We start from the raw sequence: 21,032 nt of genomic DNA on the forward strand, positions 1-21,032 counted from the left end.
GAGGAGGTGGGAGATGGTAGAGCTGAAGGATCGTCAGCGATAGGAGATGGAGGGCAAGCTGCAATTTCACTCACGCCTGACGCTGATGGAACGTGAGTTTGCATCTTTGAAAGTTTGCAACCTGAAGGTTCGTACGTAAGGGACTTAGACTACTGCTGTTTGGAAGTTCTGGTTGTTTGGTAGATGGAGAGACCTTTAATTAGAGGTGAATCGGACATGCTGACCTGGCTAGTGGAAGAACTGTGGCTCAGGACTTATCTAGAGTGAAATAAAGGGCCAAGGTTTGAATATGAAAACATGAATGTAATCAAGGTTCCGCCTCACCATACAATTCAAGAAAGAAAGAAATAGGGGATCTCAATTAGTTGGGGAGACAGAATATAAGCTCTGTGGTAGAATACGGACAAGGGCAAATGGCTAGGTCATTGCAAAAGGAGCTCCCAAAGAAACAGATATTTTCCACGGTTCACCACTCAGGGCTGCACAGAAAAGCAATGATAAGGGCTACAGTGAAGCTGTGAAGCTGGGAGGTGTGCCTAGGTGCCAGCTGGAAAGAACAGAGGCAAATGTTTCTTTTTCAACTTTGTTTCCACCCAGCCCACAGTATTTGGCTTGGAAGGTGGCCACAGTGACTAGAGGTGAGAGCGTAGTGAATGAAGGTTTGCAGGCAGGATCTCACAGAAGATGGCCAACTCTGAGGACTGGGGACCTGGGGCTGCGAGGAAGGGAGGAGATCTAGGGCTTAATGGGAAAAGGACAAACGCTGTGAGGCCTGGGTGGAGCTGCCGGGGGACCTAGTCCCTATCAGGCTGCGGCTAACTAGAGCACCCTGGGGTCTCAGAGTAGATGTCTTGTGGCTGGGGGCTCCATTCCTGCATCTGTGCAGCTTCAGCTAAGAAAATCAAAGACCTAGAGAGCTCATAAGGATCAAAGGGAAGAGGAAAGTTATAAAGGAATGTTTATTCCTCTGAATAAGCTAGAATGTGTCCTTTAAGTAGTTGTAGTATGGTGGACAGAGGCTGGACCTTGAGTCCCGTGGATCTGATCTTGGCTTTAGTAAAAATAACATTGTCTCAGCTTCTCCATCAGTAAAATGGAGGAGATACCTTTAACATGTGGTTATTATGAGGGTTAACTCAGCACATTTTATTGAGCATCAGCTAAGTCGTAGGCCAGATGCTGCTGTAAAGAACTTAGCACAGTGTTCAACCAACAGCAGACATCACGGCACAAACAGAAAAGCACATAACAGCACACATTAACGCTGGGAACTGTAAGACAGTGCTTAACGTGATTTGTATTTTTTTCATCTGATTCTTCCACTAGATTGTAAGCTACACGAGGGTGTGGCTTGTTAGCAAAATCTAAAGTGTAGTAGAAGTTCAACACATATTGGTTTTAGTAAGTGAATTAATAAATAATAACCATTCTAATTGCTGGATGCCTGGGATAGGAAAGAAAAGACAGGGAATATGAGAGGTCAAGTCTGGCTCAAACTATCTTTTGTTCTTTAGCTTTTCCCAGGCACTGCCTGGGCACACGCACACAGCCCTCGCGGAGCCAATTCCCAGAATTCACAGCAGACATATTTGGTTGTGTTTAATTTTATGTTCTGTCTTAGAGTAAAAGTTCACAGATAAAACAATCTGGGGCAGACTGTTCTCAAGTGCCTTTATTCTAGAAAGTACAACAAATGCTCACATTCTGCATTTAATTAGGTCTATACTTCTTTTAGCCTTACTTAGTTGAAATGAAAACAAAAGATATCAGTAGGAAAATGAGAAACCCCGTGGAGATTTTGAAACCTCCTTAACTTTGACTTAACAAAGAATGCAGGAACATTCCCATGAGACTCCATCCCATTTGAGAGGAAGGAGGAAAATAACTCATTTCAGATATGCCCCACAGCTTACACCTCATTATAAGATGCAAACTTATCCTCAGTATCTCTATCAATCTATTTATCATCTATCTATCCATCCATCTACCTACCTATTTGTATACATAAACACACAAATACACATATATATAAATCATAGAATTTACAAGACTGGCTATAGTTCTGAGTCCTGGGTCTACTTCTTATTAACCATGAGGGCTTGGACAAGTTATTTAACCTATGTCTCATTTTTCTCTTCTTGGGTAGAATAAAACTCAACTCATACAGTTATAGAACTATTATATATGAGATAATGCATAAAAAACTCTTTGCAGAGTGGCTTTTTGTAAGCACTCACTAAATGTTAACTGTTGCTTAATATTGTTATTCTATAGTCTAAATTGTATAATTTATACAGTATATACAATATGCTGTATTCTACAGTCTAAATTGTATAATTCTTATTCAGTCTCAGCGCTCCCCAAACCTGGCACTACTGGCGTTCTGGGCTGGATAATCCTTTGTGAGGGCTGTTCCGTGCACTCTGGGATGTTTAGTAGCATCCCTGGCCTCTACACAATAGATGCCAGTAGCATCCCCCAACCCCACCCAGCTGCGATGACCAAAACATCTCTAGATATTGCCAAATGCACCCTGGAAGGCAAAACTTGCCCTGTTTGAGAACCACTGGTACAGAACAAACAGCAGTGAGTGGCCCTAGGGATAGGAGACCTGGTTTCTGTTAACTAATTTGTGTTCTTGGGTCAGTCCTACCACTTCCCTGGGCCTTGGTTGTCTCATATGTTAAAGTAGGGCAGGAAATTCCTGCTTTATCTTTTATGATTTTTGTAAGGATGAAATGAGAAAAAAAATCATATGCTCTAATGAAATGTTATAAAAGTAGGATTCTACGGGCTTCCCTGGTGGTGCAGTGGTTGAGAGTCCGCCTGCCGACGCAGGGGACGCGGGTTCGTGCCCCGGTCTGGGAGGATGTCACGTGCCCCGGAGCCGCTGGGCCCGTGAGCCGTGGCCGCTGAGCCTGCGTGTCCAGAGCCTGTGCTCCACAACGGAGAGGCCACAGCAGTGAGAGGCCCACGTACCGCAAAAAAAAAAAAGAAAAGTAGGATTCTAGTATGATTATTTTGTTAGAGGTGGGCTATGAAGGGGCAATTACAAGAAGCCTTGCCTTGGAGCAACAGTTGATGCCGACCTGCTCTCTTCTTTATTTCATACCCTGGGGAGCCGCTGGCCTCTCAGCAGCTTCTTATTGATCACATGTCAAGGATTCCCTGTTCCTTTAATGGATGTATTTGTGGTTTGGCCTGAAGAATTCAAAAGGAACTGTTTTCTTTCCAAATGAAATGAAAGTTTCTTTTTAAAAAAAGTATTATTGTAAGTGGTGAAAACTGGCTTGTTATCTGCAGATTTAACTTCCATCTAAATTTATCCCTCATAGGACTAGAATGAACCTGTCCTCAGAATTATGCAGATTGATATTCAAAAAGAAATATCTTAGGGTTTCCAACATCACTGTACTGATTAATACAATAATAATATACTGAGCAATACTATGATGGAATTCTTCATCAGCAAGGGAACATGTTTAGTTGTCGTATCATGTTATGGGACTCAGTATACTGAAATCCAGAGGTTGACCCTATTGTCACTCTTTTATTTATTTCTGAAAAATCTTTAAATGGGAAACAGCAGAGTGTCTGGGGAAAGAGTGCAAGCTTTGAGTTTGGTCAGAGCTATGTGCAAGTAGACGAGGGTTCAAGGTCCAATCCCATGAGTTGTCTCATTTAGACTAGTCCTTTAACCCTTCTGAACCTTGGTGGAATATGGTAATAACATCTATCCCATAGCGTGGTGATGAGTTTTAAATGGAGATGAAGACGTAAAGTACAAAGCACCGTGCAGGCACATGGTAGGTAGTATAGGTGGTCGTTCTTTCTGTGTCCACAGTCTGAAAGACTGTTCAAGGGTTTCTTTCATCTTTTGGAGAGTGTGTTTGTCTGACTGCTTTAGGAACACCGTTGAAATGGAAAGCAATACATGTTTTAGGTATCATTTCGAATCTTGACTTAAACTAATTGTAATAAAGCTTGAATCTGATTATCAACAAATCTTCCAGTTTATGAGCAAATTATCTCCCTACTTCTTTATTTTTATATTATTTTAAAAAATTGTTTTCAAGCATAGTTGATTTACAATGTGTTAATTTCTGCTCTATAGCAAAGTAACTCAGATATACATATCTTGGTATACATTCTTTTTCATAGGGTATTGAATATAGTTCCTGGTGCTACAGAGGAGGACCTTGTTGTTTATCCAACCCTATGTATACTAGTTTGCATCTGCTAATCCCAAACTCCCAATTCTTCCCTCCCCCATCCCCCTCCCCCCTGGCAACCACAAGTATGTTCGCTATGTCTGATTATCTCCCTACTTCTGATGAGGATTATAGTTGGAAATTAAGGGTCAGAAGTCACCTAAAGGACAACGGTGTTCACCCAGAGTTGAGTAAACAATGTGTTTCCTCCTTAAAATAATTCATTTGGTTTCCTTAAGGACATACGTCAGTCTCCTGAGATAGCACAGTGAAGTAACAGGAAGATGAGTTTGGAGTCAGACTAGCGGGGTGACTCTGTTGCTCTCTGAGCCTCCGTTTCTTCCTTGGCAGCATAGGGTTAAGAATACCTGTCACAACGTGAGGGTATTCTTAACCCTCTTAACCCCCTTATCTTAAATAAAGCCTCTGAAACTCTAAGAATGACGCCTGGCACATGGGAAATGCTCAGTAAGTATTGCTTTTATACCTGGCTCTCTTGCAAATCTTCACACCTACCTGGTGTAGGAGAAGGGATGAGGCAACTAAGTAAATGATTATAAATCTACATTTTATTTTATTCCTTTCCTATTAATGTTGAATATAGCAACATTGGGAAAAGTCATAAATTTTAAGTGCAAACCATTTAAAAAATACAGGATAATTTGCTTTGATGTTTCCAATGGTGGCTCTGGAAGAGTTAACTTCATAATTTGTTCTTTATGCTGCATATGAAGGCATTTTAAAGCCCAGCGACACAAAAAGGGTCTGCTTACCTCTTTCTCAAACTGAGTATGTTTAACCATTTATAAAATCATTTTGCAGGAAAAGATACCGTGGTAACAGGTAACATGTAAGAATGAAACTGTAGTATAATAGTTTCCCAAATTTTTATCACTAAGGGTTCTTTTAATATTTTTATTACTTTTTCCTAATGACCTCTGTAGTATGTTTTAGCTTCCTCTTCTTTACTCCACAGCATTTGTGCTAACTTCTACTATATCACACACACTGCATTGCCATTGTAACATGAATCGTATTTTCTTCCTTTTTCACACTCCTGACTCCATAGTGGGCTCAAACAATATTTGCTAAACTGAGAGCAAGCATTCCTCTATATGTGAAGACTACATATTAATTATAATAAATTCCTCTTTATATATTGACTATATAATAATTACATTAGAAAATATTTATTAAACATTTATTATCTTCCAGACATTGTAGAGTTTTCCAGATATCAACTCATTTATTCTCTCAATAAACCCTGGATGTATATCATTATTAGCTCCATTTTACTTGGTGTGGCTTTCCTGTGACATCCTGACTCTCCCACTACGCCTGGGAAACCCAGATGACATTATCAGTAGAACTAGGATAAGGATGTTGAATCAGTTCCAAAAAAGTCTGAGACTCCAGGTACCAGCAGCATTTCCATTCTCTTTCTCCTGCCTTCCAAATATTTTCTAGAAAAAGGAACAAACTGATTCAGAGACTTCATTTTCTTTCTATACGTCTGCAGTATAAAAGGATGAGATGAAGGACACAGTTTATCCACAGGTTGCCTTGGATCACTGAGTAATGGCTATAGATTCATCCTCCCTTGTGGGTGTTCTCAAGGACACAGGGAAAACAATTCTCTTTCTGCTTCCAATACACCTGTTGTGCTAAAAAAGGTACACTTGGACACAGACCATCGTGGGTAACACATTTCACTACATGAATGATGGTGATAAGCTGTACTTCTGGGGAGACGGTGCCTGTTATACACACTAACACAATGGCTGCAGGGATAAAAGCAGTTTCCTCCTTGAGAGTGTGCTTTGGTACCCTAAAACATGTTTTATGTCAAAGCAGCAAGGTTTATCTATCCTAGAAACAGTTTGAGATCAAACAAACACTATCAGTCTCCTTTGCCCCCTTACACGATTCTCCTAAGGGAAGGGGCATGGAGTGCGGATCTTTTAAAGTGACTGAATCCTTTAAAGGCAATGACGGTATTTACCACATGCTGGGATGTCGCACAGGTCAGACTTATAGTTTTCATCCAAGGTGAAGCACCAGGGAGCTTCCTTCTGATTCCCTGGGTTGCGGCAGTAGGAGTGCCCTCCGTTCAGCTCTGGGAAGCGGAGGGCGGTGAAGGTGTGTGTGTGTGGGTACTGGGAATTCCACGGCTGGCACTGGCGCCCTGATTTGGTCACACTGACAGTTCCCCGGTAGTCCACACCTGTGCTGTTATAGCACTTGTGATCTGAAAAACACAGAAGAAGAGCCCAAACTGTGAGAGAGAAGCAGAGGAGGTGCAGGAGCTCCCGGCCAGCAGTTTCTGGAGGGAGGACGTGCGATTACCCTCACGGCCGAGGCTTCCCTGATGGGACACAGAGCGGGCCTTGCAGTGACATTCCTGGGAGGATTTACAGCTTATGCTTCAGGAAGAGAACCAGTCCTCCACAAGTATTTTTGATATTGAACACAGAAAAGAATCAGAACTGGGGTGGGACCTGGGGGCACTGGAGTCATTTCCTAGTGAATGGTGCAGGGACTGTTTCTTCCATTTCTGCACATGAGTCCTGTAATAAAGAATCTAGTTCTCAGAAAATGTTAGTTAGCGGCAGGGCACTATGGGTTTCTGCCAGGGGTTAGGGCCATTGCCATGCCAGTGCACATGGGAAATGCACAGAAAAAGTCTTTTGTTTCATGGAGGTGAGACGAAGGAGGATGGAGGTAAGCCTCCATATACATATTTTTTAAATTGTGGCACAACACACATATCGTACAATTTACCATTAGTGCATTTAGAACATTCAAAATATTGTGCAACCTTCAGCTCTATCTCATCCTAGAACACTTACATTATCCCCCAAAGAAACTCTATGCTCCTTAAGCAGTCACTGCCCACTCTCCCCTTCCCCCGGCCCCTGGCCACCATTAATCTGCTTTCTATCTCTATGGAGTTGTCTACTATGGATATTTCATATAAATGGACTCATACAGTGGTGTCTGGCTTCTTTCTATGACAGTATCTTCAAGGTTCATGCCATGTTGTACCATGTAACAGGATTTTACTCCTTTTCATGGATGAATACTATTTCATTATGTGGATATACCACAATGTATTTATCTACTCACCTACTGATGGACATTTGGGCTGCTTCCACCTTTTAGCTGTGGTGAATAGAGCTGTCATGAACCTTTCTGTACAAGTTTTTGTCTGAACACCTGTTTTCAATTCTTTCGGGTATATAGCCAGGAGTGGCACTGCTGGGACGTATGGCAGTTCTATTTTTAAGTTATTAAGGAACCAGAAACCATATTTTAAAATTATCATCGTCATGCAACTTCTTGAAGATAGGCACTGCCTCTCATCCACCGCTGAATGCTCAGCCCCACACGGTATTTGGCCCATCGGAAGGTAATCTATCAACACGAACCATCACTAGGGATCAAGATCCAGTTTTCAGGCGGCTGCCGGCCCCCGAGGCAGCACAGAAGGTCAGGGGCTACCACTTACTTTTATTTATAGGATCCGCCATGGGAATTCCAATCCGGATACAATTTGCAGCTTCGGGGCTCTCTGGCTGGGGGAGATCTTCACAGTTCGGCAGTTTCAGCCTCATCAGAATCATGGGATTTGATCTCGCAAAAATGTATTCTGTCTGACACAGGACATTTTCCAGGATTTCACATTCATCGCGACACAAGTCCCGGGGCTTTGGGACAGATGAGGTTTCGTCACAGTACGGGAAGGCGTAGTGGCACAGGGAAGGAATGGCGAACTGAGAACACTTATCAGACAAGTGACTGGAGGTGCCGATCATGGTGAAGGCAGCTGGAAAACAAACACAATTATTAACTCCCAGGGGCAGGGTTTATCTCTCCCGGTTATCTAGTCAACAGATATCAGATGTAAACACACATTGGAAAGAATCTGCTGTGCTCAAACAGACAAGGCCAAGAGAAGGAGATTCATTTCAGATGTCTAAGCAGCTTACTTTCACTGGCTTGAAAAAAATAATTTTGACTACAAAGTTAAAAAAACAGGATTAAGTTACATACGTACCGTTTCCTAATAAAAAGAATTAATTAGGTTAAAGTACAATATATTTTTCATTTTTACTACAAAGCAACAGAACTTTGCGTTTCATCCGGTACTTTTTATTAGTTTTGTGAGGCTTCTAAAACATGTGACAGCTGCAGGGCAGAACTTGCTTTATGCAGTGACTGAGCCCCATCACAGGATTTAGTTCTGTGTCTTGCCTCTGAGTTGCTGGATGACTCTGGGTAACTTGTTTAATTTCTTTGTGGCTTGAATACTTTCTATTCCATCTTCTGAAAATGAGGCAACTCATCTGGAAGTTCTCGAAGAGCACAACTCAGTTGTTTCAGTGTGTATTATAGAATATTAGTGGTCACTTAGCCTAACCTCTTATCCCTGTACAAAAAGGGCACTAGCCTTTGCATAACTCTACTGACAAGGAGCTTATACTCACAAGGCAGCCTAAGAGGTTGTTAGTACGGTTTCCCAAAGTATGTTCCTCAGAACATTAATTCTGTAGAATGTTAAAAGTGTTTGAGAAGTTGGGGTTCCATAAGCAAACAAGTTTGGGAAATGCTGTGTTAAAAAAGTTAAATGGATTAAAAAAAAAATGTTAATACTTTCCAGTAAGCTGATATCCATTGAAAATGTCCAAAAGAGGATTAATATAATTGGGTGACCAAATATTTATATCAGAACTCCCATTTATTTTTGTGAATACTTAGTAAAAAGTATGTTCAAATGTTCTTTTACTAGGTTGAAAGGTTTCTTCAATAGCCCCTCCCCAACAGTCCTGCTTCCGCTCCGGAATTTCACAGAGTCTTTCCGCTTGAAAGCCTGAGGGCTTTCGCAATGGGCAAATACATCTTCCTACAGCTGCTTCTTCGGGTTAAATAGCTCCCCTGGCCCTCTCTCAGCTCCTTCAAAGTCCTCACGGGACATAGTTTCTGGACTGTTGGCTGTTCTGTGTGCCTGCCTTGGGTTTGTTCTTGCCTCTCTTAGATCCTAGAGTTGCCAGATAAACTACAAAGGACCCAGTTACACGTGAACTTCAGATAAACATTTGGGACATATACTAAAAAATTATCAAATATAACTGGGTGTCTTGTATTTTTCAGTGCTAAAGCTGGCAACCTTATTAGAATTTCAGAAAGGCCATTTTAATGTGTTGCCAGGGTACGGGGCACAGAGGCATAATAACTACACTAACGGGAGAGGCACAGGCGGCCGCAACCACCAGGACTAGGTGTACGAAATCGTGCAAGGTGGCCGACACTACGTACCTCACGCGTGCTAGGTAGTGCCTCACTATCAGATTTCCATGAAAAAGATACTTTCAATTCAGGAAAGTGAAGGGTAAAATAGAGAAAGCTAGAGCAGGAAGAGACCTATGATCATCCTGCCTCCTCGCTCACTTCACAGGGAAAGAAAGAGATTTCCATGGAGAGTAAGAGACTTTCCCCAAAGTCACAGTAATGGCAATATTGGGATTAGCATCCAGAATTATGGACTCTAAATTCATCTGCTTTCAGTCGACACAACGTTGCTTCCAAACAGTAAGCTCTGTGAGGGCAGAAACGTACCTGGCTTATTCCCCACAGCATCACATCCCCAGTGCCCAGCCCAGGTCCTGGTATGCCAAAGGCACCCAATAATATTTATTGAGTGTTTGAATGAATGTGAGACTTCTCAAAGCCTCCTTTTCCTCTAAGGGCAAACTCAATAAATTATTCTAATGTAAATTCCAGAGCAGAGATTGCATCTCCTGCTTTTTTATGGCCCTGCTCCTAACCCCTATGCTTAGCCTAATCCTTTGTCAAGAGAAGAGCTCTGTAAAACTTCTGGCGAGAAAAATTTTTATGCAAAGTATAAATATAATTTCATTGCTACCTACCTGTGATCTGATTTTCTATTTCCCCTTGCATATGCAGAGACTCCATATAGACAGTGCGGTTGCCAATAAATCTTGCACACGCAATCCCTCTGTACGGCTGACAGAATCCATCTTCTTCGTACTCATCTCTAAAAACAGAGCACAGACATTAGAGGGTGCAGTACACACTTGCAGTTGGCTCTGACTGCGCGATGCCCCAGACAGTCACTAGGGGGCGCAGTCGGGCGCAGTATCCTAAAGAGTGGGCTAAGGAATCCGACTTTTTCCTCAGTTCCCTCCATCGTTTAAAACATGTTGGTCACGTCGGTCAAGTTTCCTTCACCCCCAGAAAAATCATCCTGAAGCACAAAATCATCCTTAAATATGGGAGAAAACACTTTTATTTTCGCAGCTGGTGGTGGGCTGGAAGATGATGTAGTTGTAAGAGTAAAGAGGGAATGAGTTGGAAATCTGGGCACATGTTCTACAGTTTTTCGTTTTTTAAGCACAGATTATTTCCTCTTCATTTGCTACAAAGGCGTGGGCGCGTTATCACCAAGGTACACTCGGACTGATATGTCAGTTAGGAGACTCCACGGGGTGAGAAGCTGGGGGCAGCTGGAAAGAAACCAGAGGGCAGTCCAGTTACATGGCTCCTGCTCGAGACCTATTCTCTCCACCCTGCAGAGAGAGGTCCATGGCAAACCACGGACCGGACAATTTCAAATGAGTCACTAAATCCCAGGAAATCCAGAGCAAATGCCAATGGATGCTTGCTTTCCTAATCCCCTAAAACTTAAAAAAAATGATCTTTAAAAAATTTTTGCTGCCTCAAATGACAATAATAAAAGAGAGGGCAGAGATTTTATTCTGAAGACAAGGGGATACCAGAAAGTGATGTGATTAGTGACAGTCTGGCAAATGGCTGGAGATCTAAGGCTGGAGATTAGGACCCAAGATGGCAGGTTCAGCTTGAAAGGACAGAGGCCAAAACCTCCCACAAGGGCCTATGATAATCTCAAGACACCAGAGTACAGAATATCAATCTGCTTCTGAAAGGCAGACCACAGCCAAGCAGAAGGCTATCTGCCAGGTTTACGGGCGGACTTCTAGTCTGGATGCTCCTCCCCCATTAACCTGGCTGGAATCAACACATCATCTGAACAAACCATCATTTTTCCTCTTTAGCTTCTAAGTTAAAGTACTTTAGAGCAAAAATCAGGAGAACAAAATTCTCCTTCTACATTTAACATTTGCATATCCTTAGGCAACCTCCCAAGTCCTCTGAGCTATGGTTTTCTTATCTATAAGATGAAGCTAATAATTGACCTCTCGACCCTGTAAGTCACAGTCATGAGGATCCTATCAAGTTGTGTAAAAGCTTTTAAAAAGCGCTACACTGAGGTAACATACAATTATTATTAAAGCACTTACAGTAACCGAAGAAGACATTTATTTAAAGGAGAATTATTTACTAAGCCTCTACTTTGTAAAAGCGACTGTGGTCAGTGCTGTGACCCTGGACTTCCACACCTGAGGGTTCAGTGAGGGAGTCTAGAAAGCCCACTAGAATAGGAAACCAGGTGAAAAAATCTGATAGAGCTGATCCTTCAAAGACACTGGTTTTCAGTTGCTTTCTACTCCCTATTCACTAAAACAGTCATTCTGAAGGTGGAGATGGGAGCAGTATCTTCAGTGTAGTCCTCCAAATAGTTCGCAGTGCAAAGCTCTTAAAATCATAATCTTTAAGCACACGTACAAATGAATATATCATATACCTGACATAAAGACACTGAAATTTTAATGTTGCAAAATCCTGCAAGCACTCTAAATGTTTACTTTCATAAATCCTAATGTTGAAGCCTTTTTGGCTTAAATTTTACTTGGGTTGTAAAATTAGCCCCACTTTTATTGGGTAGCTAATCATAAACCTATGGGGAGAAAGAAGTTTCTCGATGACCCAGCCTTGGGATCTTGGAGACTGAAGTCCGGAGACCAGAATGCACCCCCCAACTCCCATCCCCACTATTACAGACGATGCTTTTCTATCCCTAGGCATTAGCAGAGCTCTGGATTTTTAAGGTGTCATTATGAGAACACTTCTTCCTCCCCCACATTAAACCCTCAAGGCCTCAATTTATATCTCTTGGGAGGACAAAACCCTGGAATTACCCCCAGATATAAATCCCTGACCTACTGGGAGTTTCCATATTTTATGTGTGAGGCTTAGGCTAAACTTCTTACCACCTTTCCAGTTCAAGATTCTAAACAGACCCTTTGAATACAGTTTCTCGGAATAAAATGGAATGCAATTCCTTGGCGGCATATCTCTTATCAAGGGCTTAGAGCTGCAGGTGTATTAAATTTTTGACTGTGCCCAGAATTCTTGATATTCTGGCTAGTCTCTTGGGGACAGATATAAAAAACAAAACAAACAAAATTAAAAAAAAACAGTATGTAATGTCACCTGCTAGGGAGTAGTTCTCAGTCCTGTTTGCTTATACAATCTCCTTAGGAAGCTTTCGAAAATACTAGTGCCCAAACCCCACCTCGGACCTATTAAGTCAGTCTCTGGGGATGCAGCTTAGGTATTCATGCGTTCTAAAAAGGTCTCAGGTGATTTGAATGTGGTGGAGAACCACAGCACTAGAAAAATAAACATGTATGAAGTGTCTGCCACTCTTTGTGCTGAGTACTGTGCTAAGTGCTTTCGTCAAAGTAGCCCCTTGTGCGGTGTTATTATCCTTATTTATCAGAGGGAGAAACTCAAGTTCAGAGAAGTTAAGTAACTGGCTCAGATTCACAAAGCCAGTAAGTTGTGGAGCTAGGATTTAAACTCAAAATTCAAACTGAAGCTTGAATACCAGGCTGTTGGATCTGTAATGATGTCCTACTTTTCAATACTACTTTAAATTAAATCAGCCTAATAATAAGAGGCTTTGTAATGAGCCTTTACTGTGTGCCAGGCACTGTTCAATTTCATTTATGTATAAAATCAATAATAAGTCATTTAATCCTGACAACAGTCTTATACAGAAGGTGAAGGTGTAATTATTCTCATTTTACAGATGAGAAAACTATAGGGTCAGAAAGAGCAAAGAACTTGTCTAATGTGACACAGCAAGCAGAAGAACTAGATTTGCCCCAGACTGTCACTTGTAACCGTGGTACACAGCTTCCTTTCAAATGGCTGGCTATAGACATTTTTGCATTGCTTACAGGGGTCTTCTACTGTGAAGATGTTTTGGCATCTGCTGGGTAGCAAAAAGATTTTCTTTTAAACATCAAGTCGCAATCACCTTTCATCCTTTCCATTTTCCCTGCTGGCTGTGGCTGGAGGGGAACAAACGCTCCTCCAACATTAATCAGCTTTATGCTTTTCTCTTCTTTCATCGTTGATGCCCTCCATGCTCAGCAAATTGAAAACATGAAGCAGCAAGGCAGAAAGAGTGCAAGGGCACTTGCTGCGAGCGTGCCCGAGGCTGCGTTCTAGGGAGAAGAAAAGCGCACTAGGAGAGGGCAAACGGAATCCTGGCCATTTATCACAGCAGCTGGCACAGACGTGTGCCAGCTACCTCATCGTGATGTCAGGATGCCCGGGAGCTTTGTGATGGGCACTCCTGCTTTTCATAAAGGTAATTTAGTGACTGTGTTACCAGCCCTTCAACCTTCCGAAGTCTCTGTCATGTGATAGGGAAAAGCAAACAGTTTGCCCTCCACCTCTGGGGTCTCCCCCTTCCCCAGAGCAAGGAGCTTATGAGGGATGGTCACGCGAGCTGACAGCAATGATGACCAATGTGGCAGCAGTAGGAGTATCTACTCAGGAAGCACCACGGATCGAGAATTGGGAAACACTGCCCACGGGAGTTTGACAGTGACAGTGGGAGTCAATAGCTACACATTCCTTGGCAAACCTCTTGGGCCTGGAACAAGGCTCTCGAGAGCTCTCCGAAAATGAAAACGACGCATTGTGTAGTGTGGGGTCTGGGAAGCCCACGATGTAGTTTTTTGAGAGTGAGGAGCAGGAAAGGAAGAGAAAGGATGGGCGGGTAGGTGGGGTACGGGGAGTAAAAGGACGCAGAATACCCAAATGGATGCCAGAATGGAGATGTGCCAAGTTTGGATCACCAGAGGCCTGCTGGCGCTCTCTTTAGTGTTTCCAGGGAGAGCAGGGTTTCTGAAGCGTGCCTCAATTTAAGGCAGACAAGAGAGCAAACTCAACTGTTGTCTTAGACACAGGATTTCCAAAGAAACCCTTAATATTCGTAGAAAAACTGGTGAAAACGGAATGAAGTCTGTAGATCAGTTAGTAGCGTTGTACCAATATTAATTTCTTACTCTTGATAACAGTACGATGTTGATGCAAGATATTAACATTAGGGGTAATGGGATAAGAGCATAGGGAAACTCTGGACTACTTGTGCCACTTTTCTTAAATATAAATATTTCAAAAGAAAAAGTAAAAAAACAAAAGAAAAAGAAAGAAAGTGTTACAGGATGGCGGGGGGTGGGGGTGGCAACCTTACTGTATACAGATGAGCAGGAGGGGCTATGGCGTGAGGGTATCGGGAAGGCCCTCGAATGACCTCATTTAATCTTCCAAACAACTTTATCAGAATCTATCTGGGCCTATCCCTGCGTGGCTGAATTCCCGTCATGAACAGTTCACTCATTTGTTTGAGCTTGGCCTACTTCGAAATTCAAATACTTCCAGGAGAGAGGACATACTCGGCAGGAAGAGCTCAGTATAGATGGATTTTTTATTAACTGCTGTTGGTACTTTCATCTTTGTTGAAAGTTGTATACAAGGAGGGTGGGGCAATCGATGAGAGGTCCATGTGTGAAGAGGAAGGCAATCTTCCTGGCCTTGCACTTCAGTCCAGGGCCAGCCTACGGCCAGTGAGATGACAGAGAAGGCAGACCAGGAGGGAGGGTATGGGAGACTGGTTCATCAGTCACTTGTTACAAAGGGATCTTTTCAAAACACAGACTTGATCAGGTCATTTCCTGCCTAAAATTCATCCTAGTTTCTGACTCACCACAGTTTCTTGACTGTAGTACACAAGGCCTTTCCCTAGTTCCTGCCCATTTTTCCAGCCTGGTTCCTGGCCTGATGAGCCTGTGAACTCAATGAGACTAGCCATGCTATTGACCTTGGTAGTCTCCAAACAAGGAATGCACTTTGCTGCTCTCCTGGCTTTGCCTGTTCTCTTCCTGGGACCCAGCGCTCCCTCCATCCTCTTTCTCACCTTGTGGTTGCCTTTATGTCTTTAAGAACCCAGTGCTCCAACTCCTCCAGGAAAGTCAGTCACCGCCCACTCCACTCCCCCCCGCCCCCGTCCAGCACCTTTATCACACCACTCCCACACATTTCTGGCTTCATGTTATGTAGTGCCCACTTCACCACCACTCTAAGGCAAGGACCATGTCTGATTTGGCTTCGTAAATCCAGGGCCTAGCACAGTGCACAGCTCAGTAAATAAGAGCTGAATGAGGGAGAGGTTGCTGCTGAGAGCTGTTTCTACCCCCACCCCACTGTGCACAGACTGACCAACAGAACTGTAATAGACATAACAGACATGGAGATGGCCTAGGCTAGCTCTCAGACATGGACCCTCTCCATACCAGAAGGACCCTCCAAACTGGAAACCACTTTCTTCTGCACCAGATTTTACGCTGGGGCCTGACAGGCTTAGTCAAGCCGAAGTGATTCTTACTGATGAGTGAGGCCCTCACATGTTCCCCTTTGGGGTAACACGACTAGTCAAAATGCATGCTCCTCCTTAATAGGAAGAGAATGGACATGAAGGGACTTTGCTAACTATAAAATCTCAAACAAAACGATCTCAAGAGACTCAAACAAATACTTGTACACAAATGTTCATAGCAGCACTATTCACAATAGTAGAAACAACCCCAAAGGCTCACCAACAGTTGAATGGATAGACAAAATGTGGTAGGTCCATACGGTGGAGTATTATTCACCACGAAAAAGGGACGAAGTACTGAAACATGCTACACTGTGGAAGAATCTCCAAACCTTTATGGTAAATGAAATGAACCAGATGAGAAAGGCCACATAGTATACGATTCCATTGACATGAATGAGTAAATCCATGAAGACAGGAAGCAGACTGGTGGTAACCAGGAGCTGTAGGAAGGAAGGAATAGGGAATAGCTACTCCATGGGTATAGAGTTTTATTTCGTTGTGATAAAAATGTTTCGGAACTAGAGAGAGATGGTGGTTGCACAGCATTGTAAATGTATTAACTGCTATGGGATCGCTCGCTTTTAAATAGTTAATTTTAAGTTATGTGAATGTCACCTCAATTTGTATGAAAAATCTCATTTATACACAAGGGACAAGGTAGAGGGAGCAACAGAGAGGAGCAGTAAGTGGGAATTTTAAGCTTCAGAGCTGGGGAGGGATTTTGGGACGTGTTTCCAAGCACACTCACTGGCCAAAAGCGCTGGCATTTTACACAGTCCCAGCAGGTTTTTTTGTTCTGATTCTCACGGTTCTTCAGCTGGAATGCCAGAGACAGTGCTCCGCAAGCCCACAACCTGGCAGCCTCATGGGGGACTGACCGCCTTGAGTGGCATCTTCCAACACTTCTGAATTTACCCCACTCGGTGTCTCTTACAAGCCCCATTTTGAGCCATGGAGATGAAATCCCATCAAGATGCCTGTCCCCAGAGCCCTGAATCTTGGTTTGAAGGAAATCCATCATGCAGTTCAAAGAGCTGTAGTATCCCTAGGTGTGCTCCAGTTAGCAATTTAGCAAAGTTCGGGTTATTTCCTCTCATGTGGGAGGTAATTTCATTTTACCAATGCAAATATAACTGGTAAGTTACATTTGCTTCCCCAAAGACCATCATGGACATAAATGACGGAAGGTATCCCTTTTTAAATTTGCAAATCAGGCCACATATTACCCTGATCTGGTTAGAGCACAGCCATGGCAGATCCACACCCACGGTGCTTCCCAGGGCTGGCACTAGTAAGCTTGGGGCTGGGTGCAAAGCTCCCCACCTCATAGGCAGGTTCTCCCTTGGGAGGTGCAGTCAGATCTCTTAAAGGTGAAAATCAGCTCTGTCTTTTCATTAAAAAGGGGGATACATGATAAAATTAAGAATTTGCATAAAGGATGCAGAATTACCCAATATGGATAAACACTCAGAGACACAGAAATTTTAAGAACAGAATATAATCCGGTGTGGTCTAAAAAGTTACCACTTCTTCAAACCCACCTCCTTCCTTTTCCTGAAACAGCTTTGAGCCCTGAAGCATCCTTGGTTAACTGCCAACCAGGAGGAGGGAAAATAGTTTAAGTCATACCAGCTTGGAAGAAAAGGCCCTTGGAGAAGAGGTATCAGGATAAACATAGGTGGAGACATGGAAAGAGCTGGCTGGAGTGAAAGAGAGAAGGTGGGCATCTTGGAAGGAGAGCTGTCGGGCCACCGAAAGTATACTTTGCCTCAGGCTGCCTGCGGTGGAGAGATTACAGGTCAAATGCGGGATCCCAACGTTATCGTCCAAACTCTGTTTTTAAAGACCAACCTGAAAGTGGGCATCAAAGAGGGTAACGTGTCAACACACTTGACCTTTAAGATCCGCTTTCAAAGTGACCCAATCAAGGTACATCAACCCAGAGAGGTGATGACTCCCAGAGAAGACTTCAAACTACAAGGCTGAGAAATCAGCCCATCCTAATAGCCCTTCTCTTCCTGGAATGCCTTTGTGAGCACGAGCAATTGTGAGGCAACTGTGTCAAGTATCACGTGCTGTTTCCCACACCTGGACCCTGACAATTGTTAACTTTTATTTCCTCAGCAAAAGAGTCCGCTCTCTCACACCACTTTTTTGCTTTGAAAAATTAAATTAAATTTTTAAAGTTTTTTTCCCCCTTGGCTGTGAACCATGAAAACAAACAGATGAATAACGTTCTGTCATAGTTTCCAGAGCAGCACGTAATAGTTACTTGTGTCTAACTTAGAAATGAGAAGGTACTGGCTTTGCTTCATAGCGATGTTTAGGAACACAAGGGTTTTATTTCACTTTGGAAAAGGAGAATTACCCAGGCTTGTATCTCACAAATGTAACTTAAGGGGAAATTATGTGTGTGACAGATTTTATTCCTATTCAGACATGCATTTGGAATGATAGGACTGTACACGACAGTATTTGTAAGAATATGGAAGGTCACTAATAAAAAGGATGAGTGACTTTTGCTCCCTCCTATTTACTGAGGTTTCCGTGGTGGAGTAGCCTTGTACCTTCTGAGAAGCCCTGGGGTGTTTTGACTTTTCCTCCTCTGAAGGGCCTACTTTGCTCCTAAGCTTAGGCTGTCACTGGGAATGTACAGATGGGTCTTGGGGCCCCAAGTTCTCATTAGAAACCCTTTGGATGTTTTTTGGCAGTTCTTCAAATATCAGGCATTCCAATTACCCCCTCAATTTGCCCATTGAGAATAATGGAAGTTTAGAATAATATGACATGCACACATACCAATCTGGCCAGATTTTTTACCACAAGTGTTACTAGGATTGCTTTGATATTGTTTTCACTTTCCTTTTATGCCTATGGCCGTGGATTGAAAAAAGGGGGTTTGTGGAAAGAGTGGTAAAGGGAACTTAGGGACTTCTTAGGAGGGTTTTGATTTCATCTTACTACTCAGAAATGGGGTGAAACCCAATCCCCCATTTTGCTTTTCTGTTTCATCTCAGCTTTGTTTCCCGTTCCTTCTGCTGAGGGCAGTTAGGAAAGACGACTAGCCTCCATAAAAAGCAGTGGTGAGTACAATGCCTCTCCCAACCCCCAGCCCCAAATAAGGCAACACAGAGGTGCCCACGTCAAACATCAAAAAGATGTCCACATTCGTAAAGAGGCAGAAATTCCCAGTAAAATAAGGTTTGATTTGCAAGGCACCAAATGGGAGTATTGTAACTGGACAAGCGGTATCTGTTAGACAAGGGGGTCTCTGGGACAGAGCTGTGAAACCCAGTGGACTCTTTAAGGAGAAATGAGGAATGAGGGTGGATTTGTGGGGCTGCTTTAACTAGAACGGGAAAGCGCAGAGCAGAGAAAGGGGAGGCCTTATGTTCTCGGCATTGGGATACCAACGATATGATCCCTGTTCACTACGACTTTACATTCTATGGGGGAGAAATGTGAGTGTGATAAACATCACCTCTGTTACCCTTTCCCTCCTTCTCTCCTTCTCCCCATTCCTCTTTCTTTTCAACCAAGTTTGCTGAAACCTTGTGCTGAGAATAAAAGAAAGCACATCCAACTGAGGCTGGGAAGGCTTCTGGAGGAGGTGACAGCTTCAAAAAGGAATAATTCCACAGATCGTGGATTAAATGGGATGCTACCAAGATAAGTGGAGTCGAAGACAGAGTGAGGGTTCATGGAGTAGTGGGGGAAGTGGGGTGGGACAGGCCCAAGGGGACTTCTCTGTGGACTCAAATCCTACTTTCATGTTCCTTTAAAGTCTTTTTAACGTAGTCTTATTTCAATCTGCTACCTCAAAATTATAAGAGTAGGAAAAAATGGGAAGGGATTTTATAGTGAAGACAAGGGGACACCAGAAAGTGATGTGATTAGTGACAGTCTGGCAAATGGCTGGAGAGCTAAGGCTGGGGATTAGGGCCCAAGATGGCAGGTTCAACTTGTCTACAACCTGGCCCAAGGGCAATACATGCAAGACACAGAGTACAGAACATCCAGCTGTTTCATGGAGAGAGCTGAGTCTATGTCAGAGCCGGCAGAAAATGGTAAGGGGCCCGCTGGCAGAACTGGTGTGTGTGGAGGGGGACTGTGAACTCAGGGCAGGCACCAAGCCTCGTGGCTGTCCCCTGGGTCTGTTTATTGTCTAATGGAGTCATTCCTTTGGAACGGGACTTTTCCGACCTCTGGTCCAACCCCTTCTAAGGCTGAAAGAACCAAGAGTGAGTGGCTATATGACTTGACCAAGTTCACCAAGTAGTTGGATGGTCAAAGTGCAGTGTCCGGGCAAGACCTGGGCTTTGGAGACCCACAGAACTGGGTGCAGTCCTGACAGCTGCCTTCCAGCTGTGCGTGGCCTGGGGCTAGGTGTGTAATCTCCTCATCTGTAAAACTGGTGTGTTAAATAAGATCGTGTATACAAAGTATTCAATCATCGTAGTTGTTTATGAAGTATAAGTTCCTTTTTTGCTCTATTTATTCTAGAAATAGGTGTACCGATTTACCAGGTACTATTGTAGGCACTGGAGAGAAGAAAGCAGACAAAAATCCCCACCCTTGTAGTGCTGACATTCGCTTAGATTTCTAGCTGGAAGCTCTTTCTCTCACTCCGTTTTTTATAATTTGCATCTTGCAGTTCCTTCTCATTGGACCAAAGATAAGTCATACATAAAATCATGCATGTGTGTGAACTCTGAACATGTTGGGGACAGAAGTAGGTATGGCTTATGAATCAGAAAGGGCAAGACTTAGGCGTTAGCCTTTAAGAAGAGAAGTTTGATTAAACCACCCCTCCTTGGTCTGCTCCATAGACTCTGCCTCCTTTCCCATTACTGTGGGTAGACGTTCTGTGCTCCACTTTAAGGCCCAACAACCATTGAGCGCGTGGACCCCACCCCCTCTCACCTATCCATGGATATTGCTCTGGTAATTGTCCCTTTTCTCTTCTATATTGCCATTTCCCCCCATCTCTACTGGATCATTCCCATCAATACATCAATGTACTATAATACCTCCCACCGTAAATTCTCTTCAGACTGTGTCCCCATTCAGCTACCTCCACGTTTCTGTACTCCCTTTTATAGGAATACTCCTCTCAAGGATGTCTGTACCTGCTTTCTCCAGTTCCCTCATTGGCTCTTGGACCCACCCCAATCAGGCCTTTGCCTTGCCATTCCATTGAAAGA

The 21,032-nt window shown here is 43.2% G+C and overlaps 1 protein-coding gene across 1 annotated transcript in view; it reads right to left on the reverse strand.

The window, feature by feature from the left end:
- The window catches only part of ROR1 (receptor tyrosine kinase like orphan receptor 1), a gene marked incomplete at its 5' end in the record, with an annotated part of 407,774 nt that overhangs the window by 26,169 nt on the left and 360,573 nt on the right, over positions 1-21,032 (reverse strand). Inside the window, 3 exons of the mRNA XM_082676710.1 lie at positions 6,214-6,459; positions 7,720-8,037; positions 10,139-10,266. Coding sequence (XP_082532836.1) covers positions 6,214-6,459; positions 7,720-8,037; positions 10,139-10,266 — 692 coding nt within the window. The remainder of the gene's footprint in view (positions 1-6,213; positions 6,460-7,719; positions 8,038-10,138; positions 10,267-21,032) is intronic.

Source organism: Grampus griseus (genome assembly GCF_964374135.1).
Source record: "Grampus griseus genome assembly, chromosome: 1".
In the NCBI taxonomy this organism is placed as follows: domain Eukaryota; kingdom Metazoa; phylum Chordata; class Mammalia; order Artiodactyla; family Delphinidae; genus Grampus; species Grampus griseus.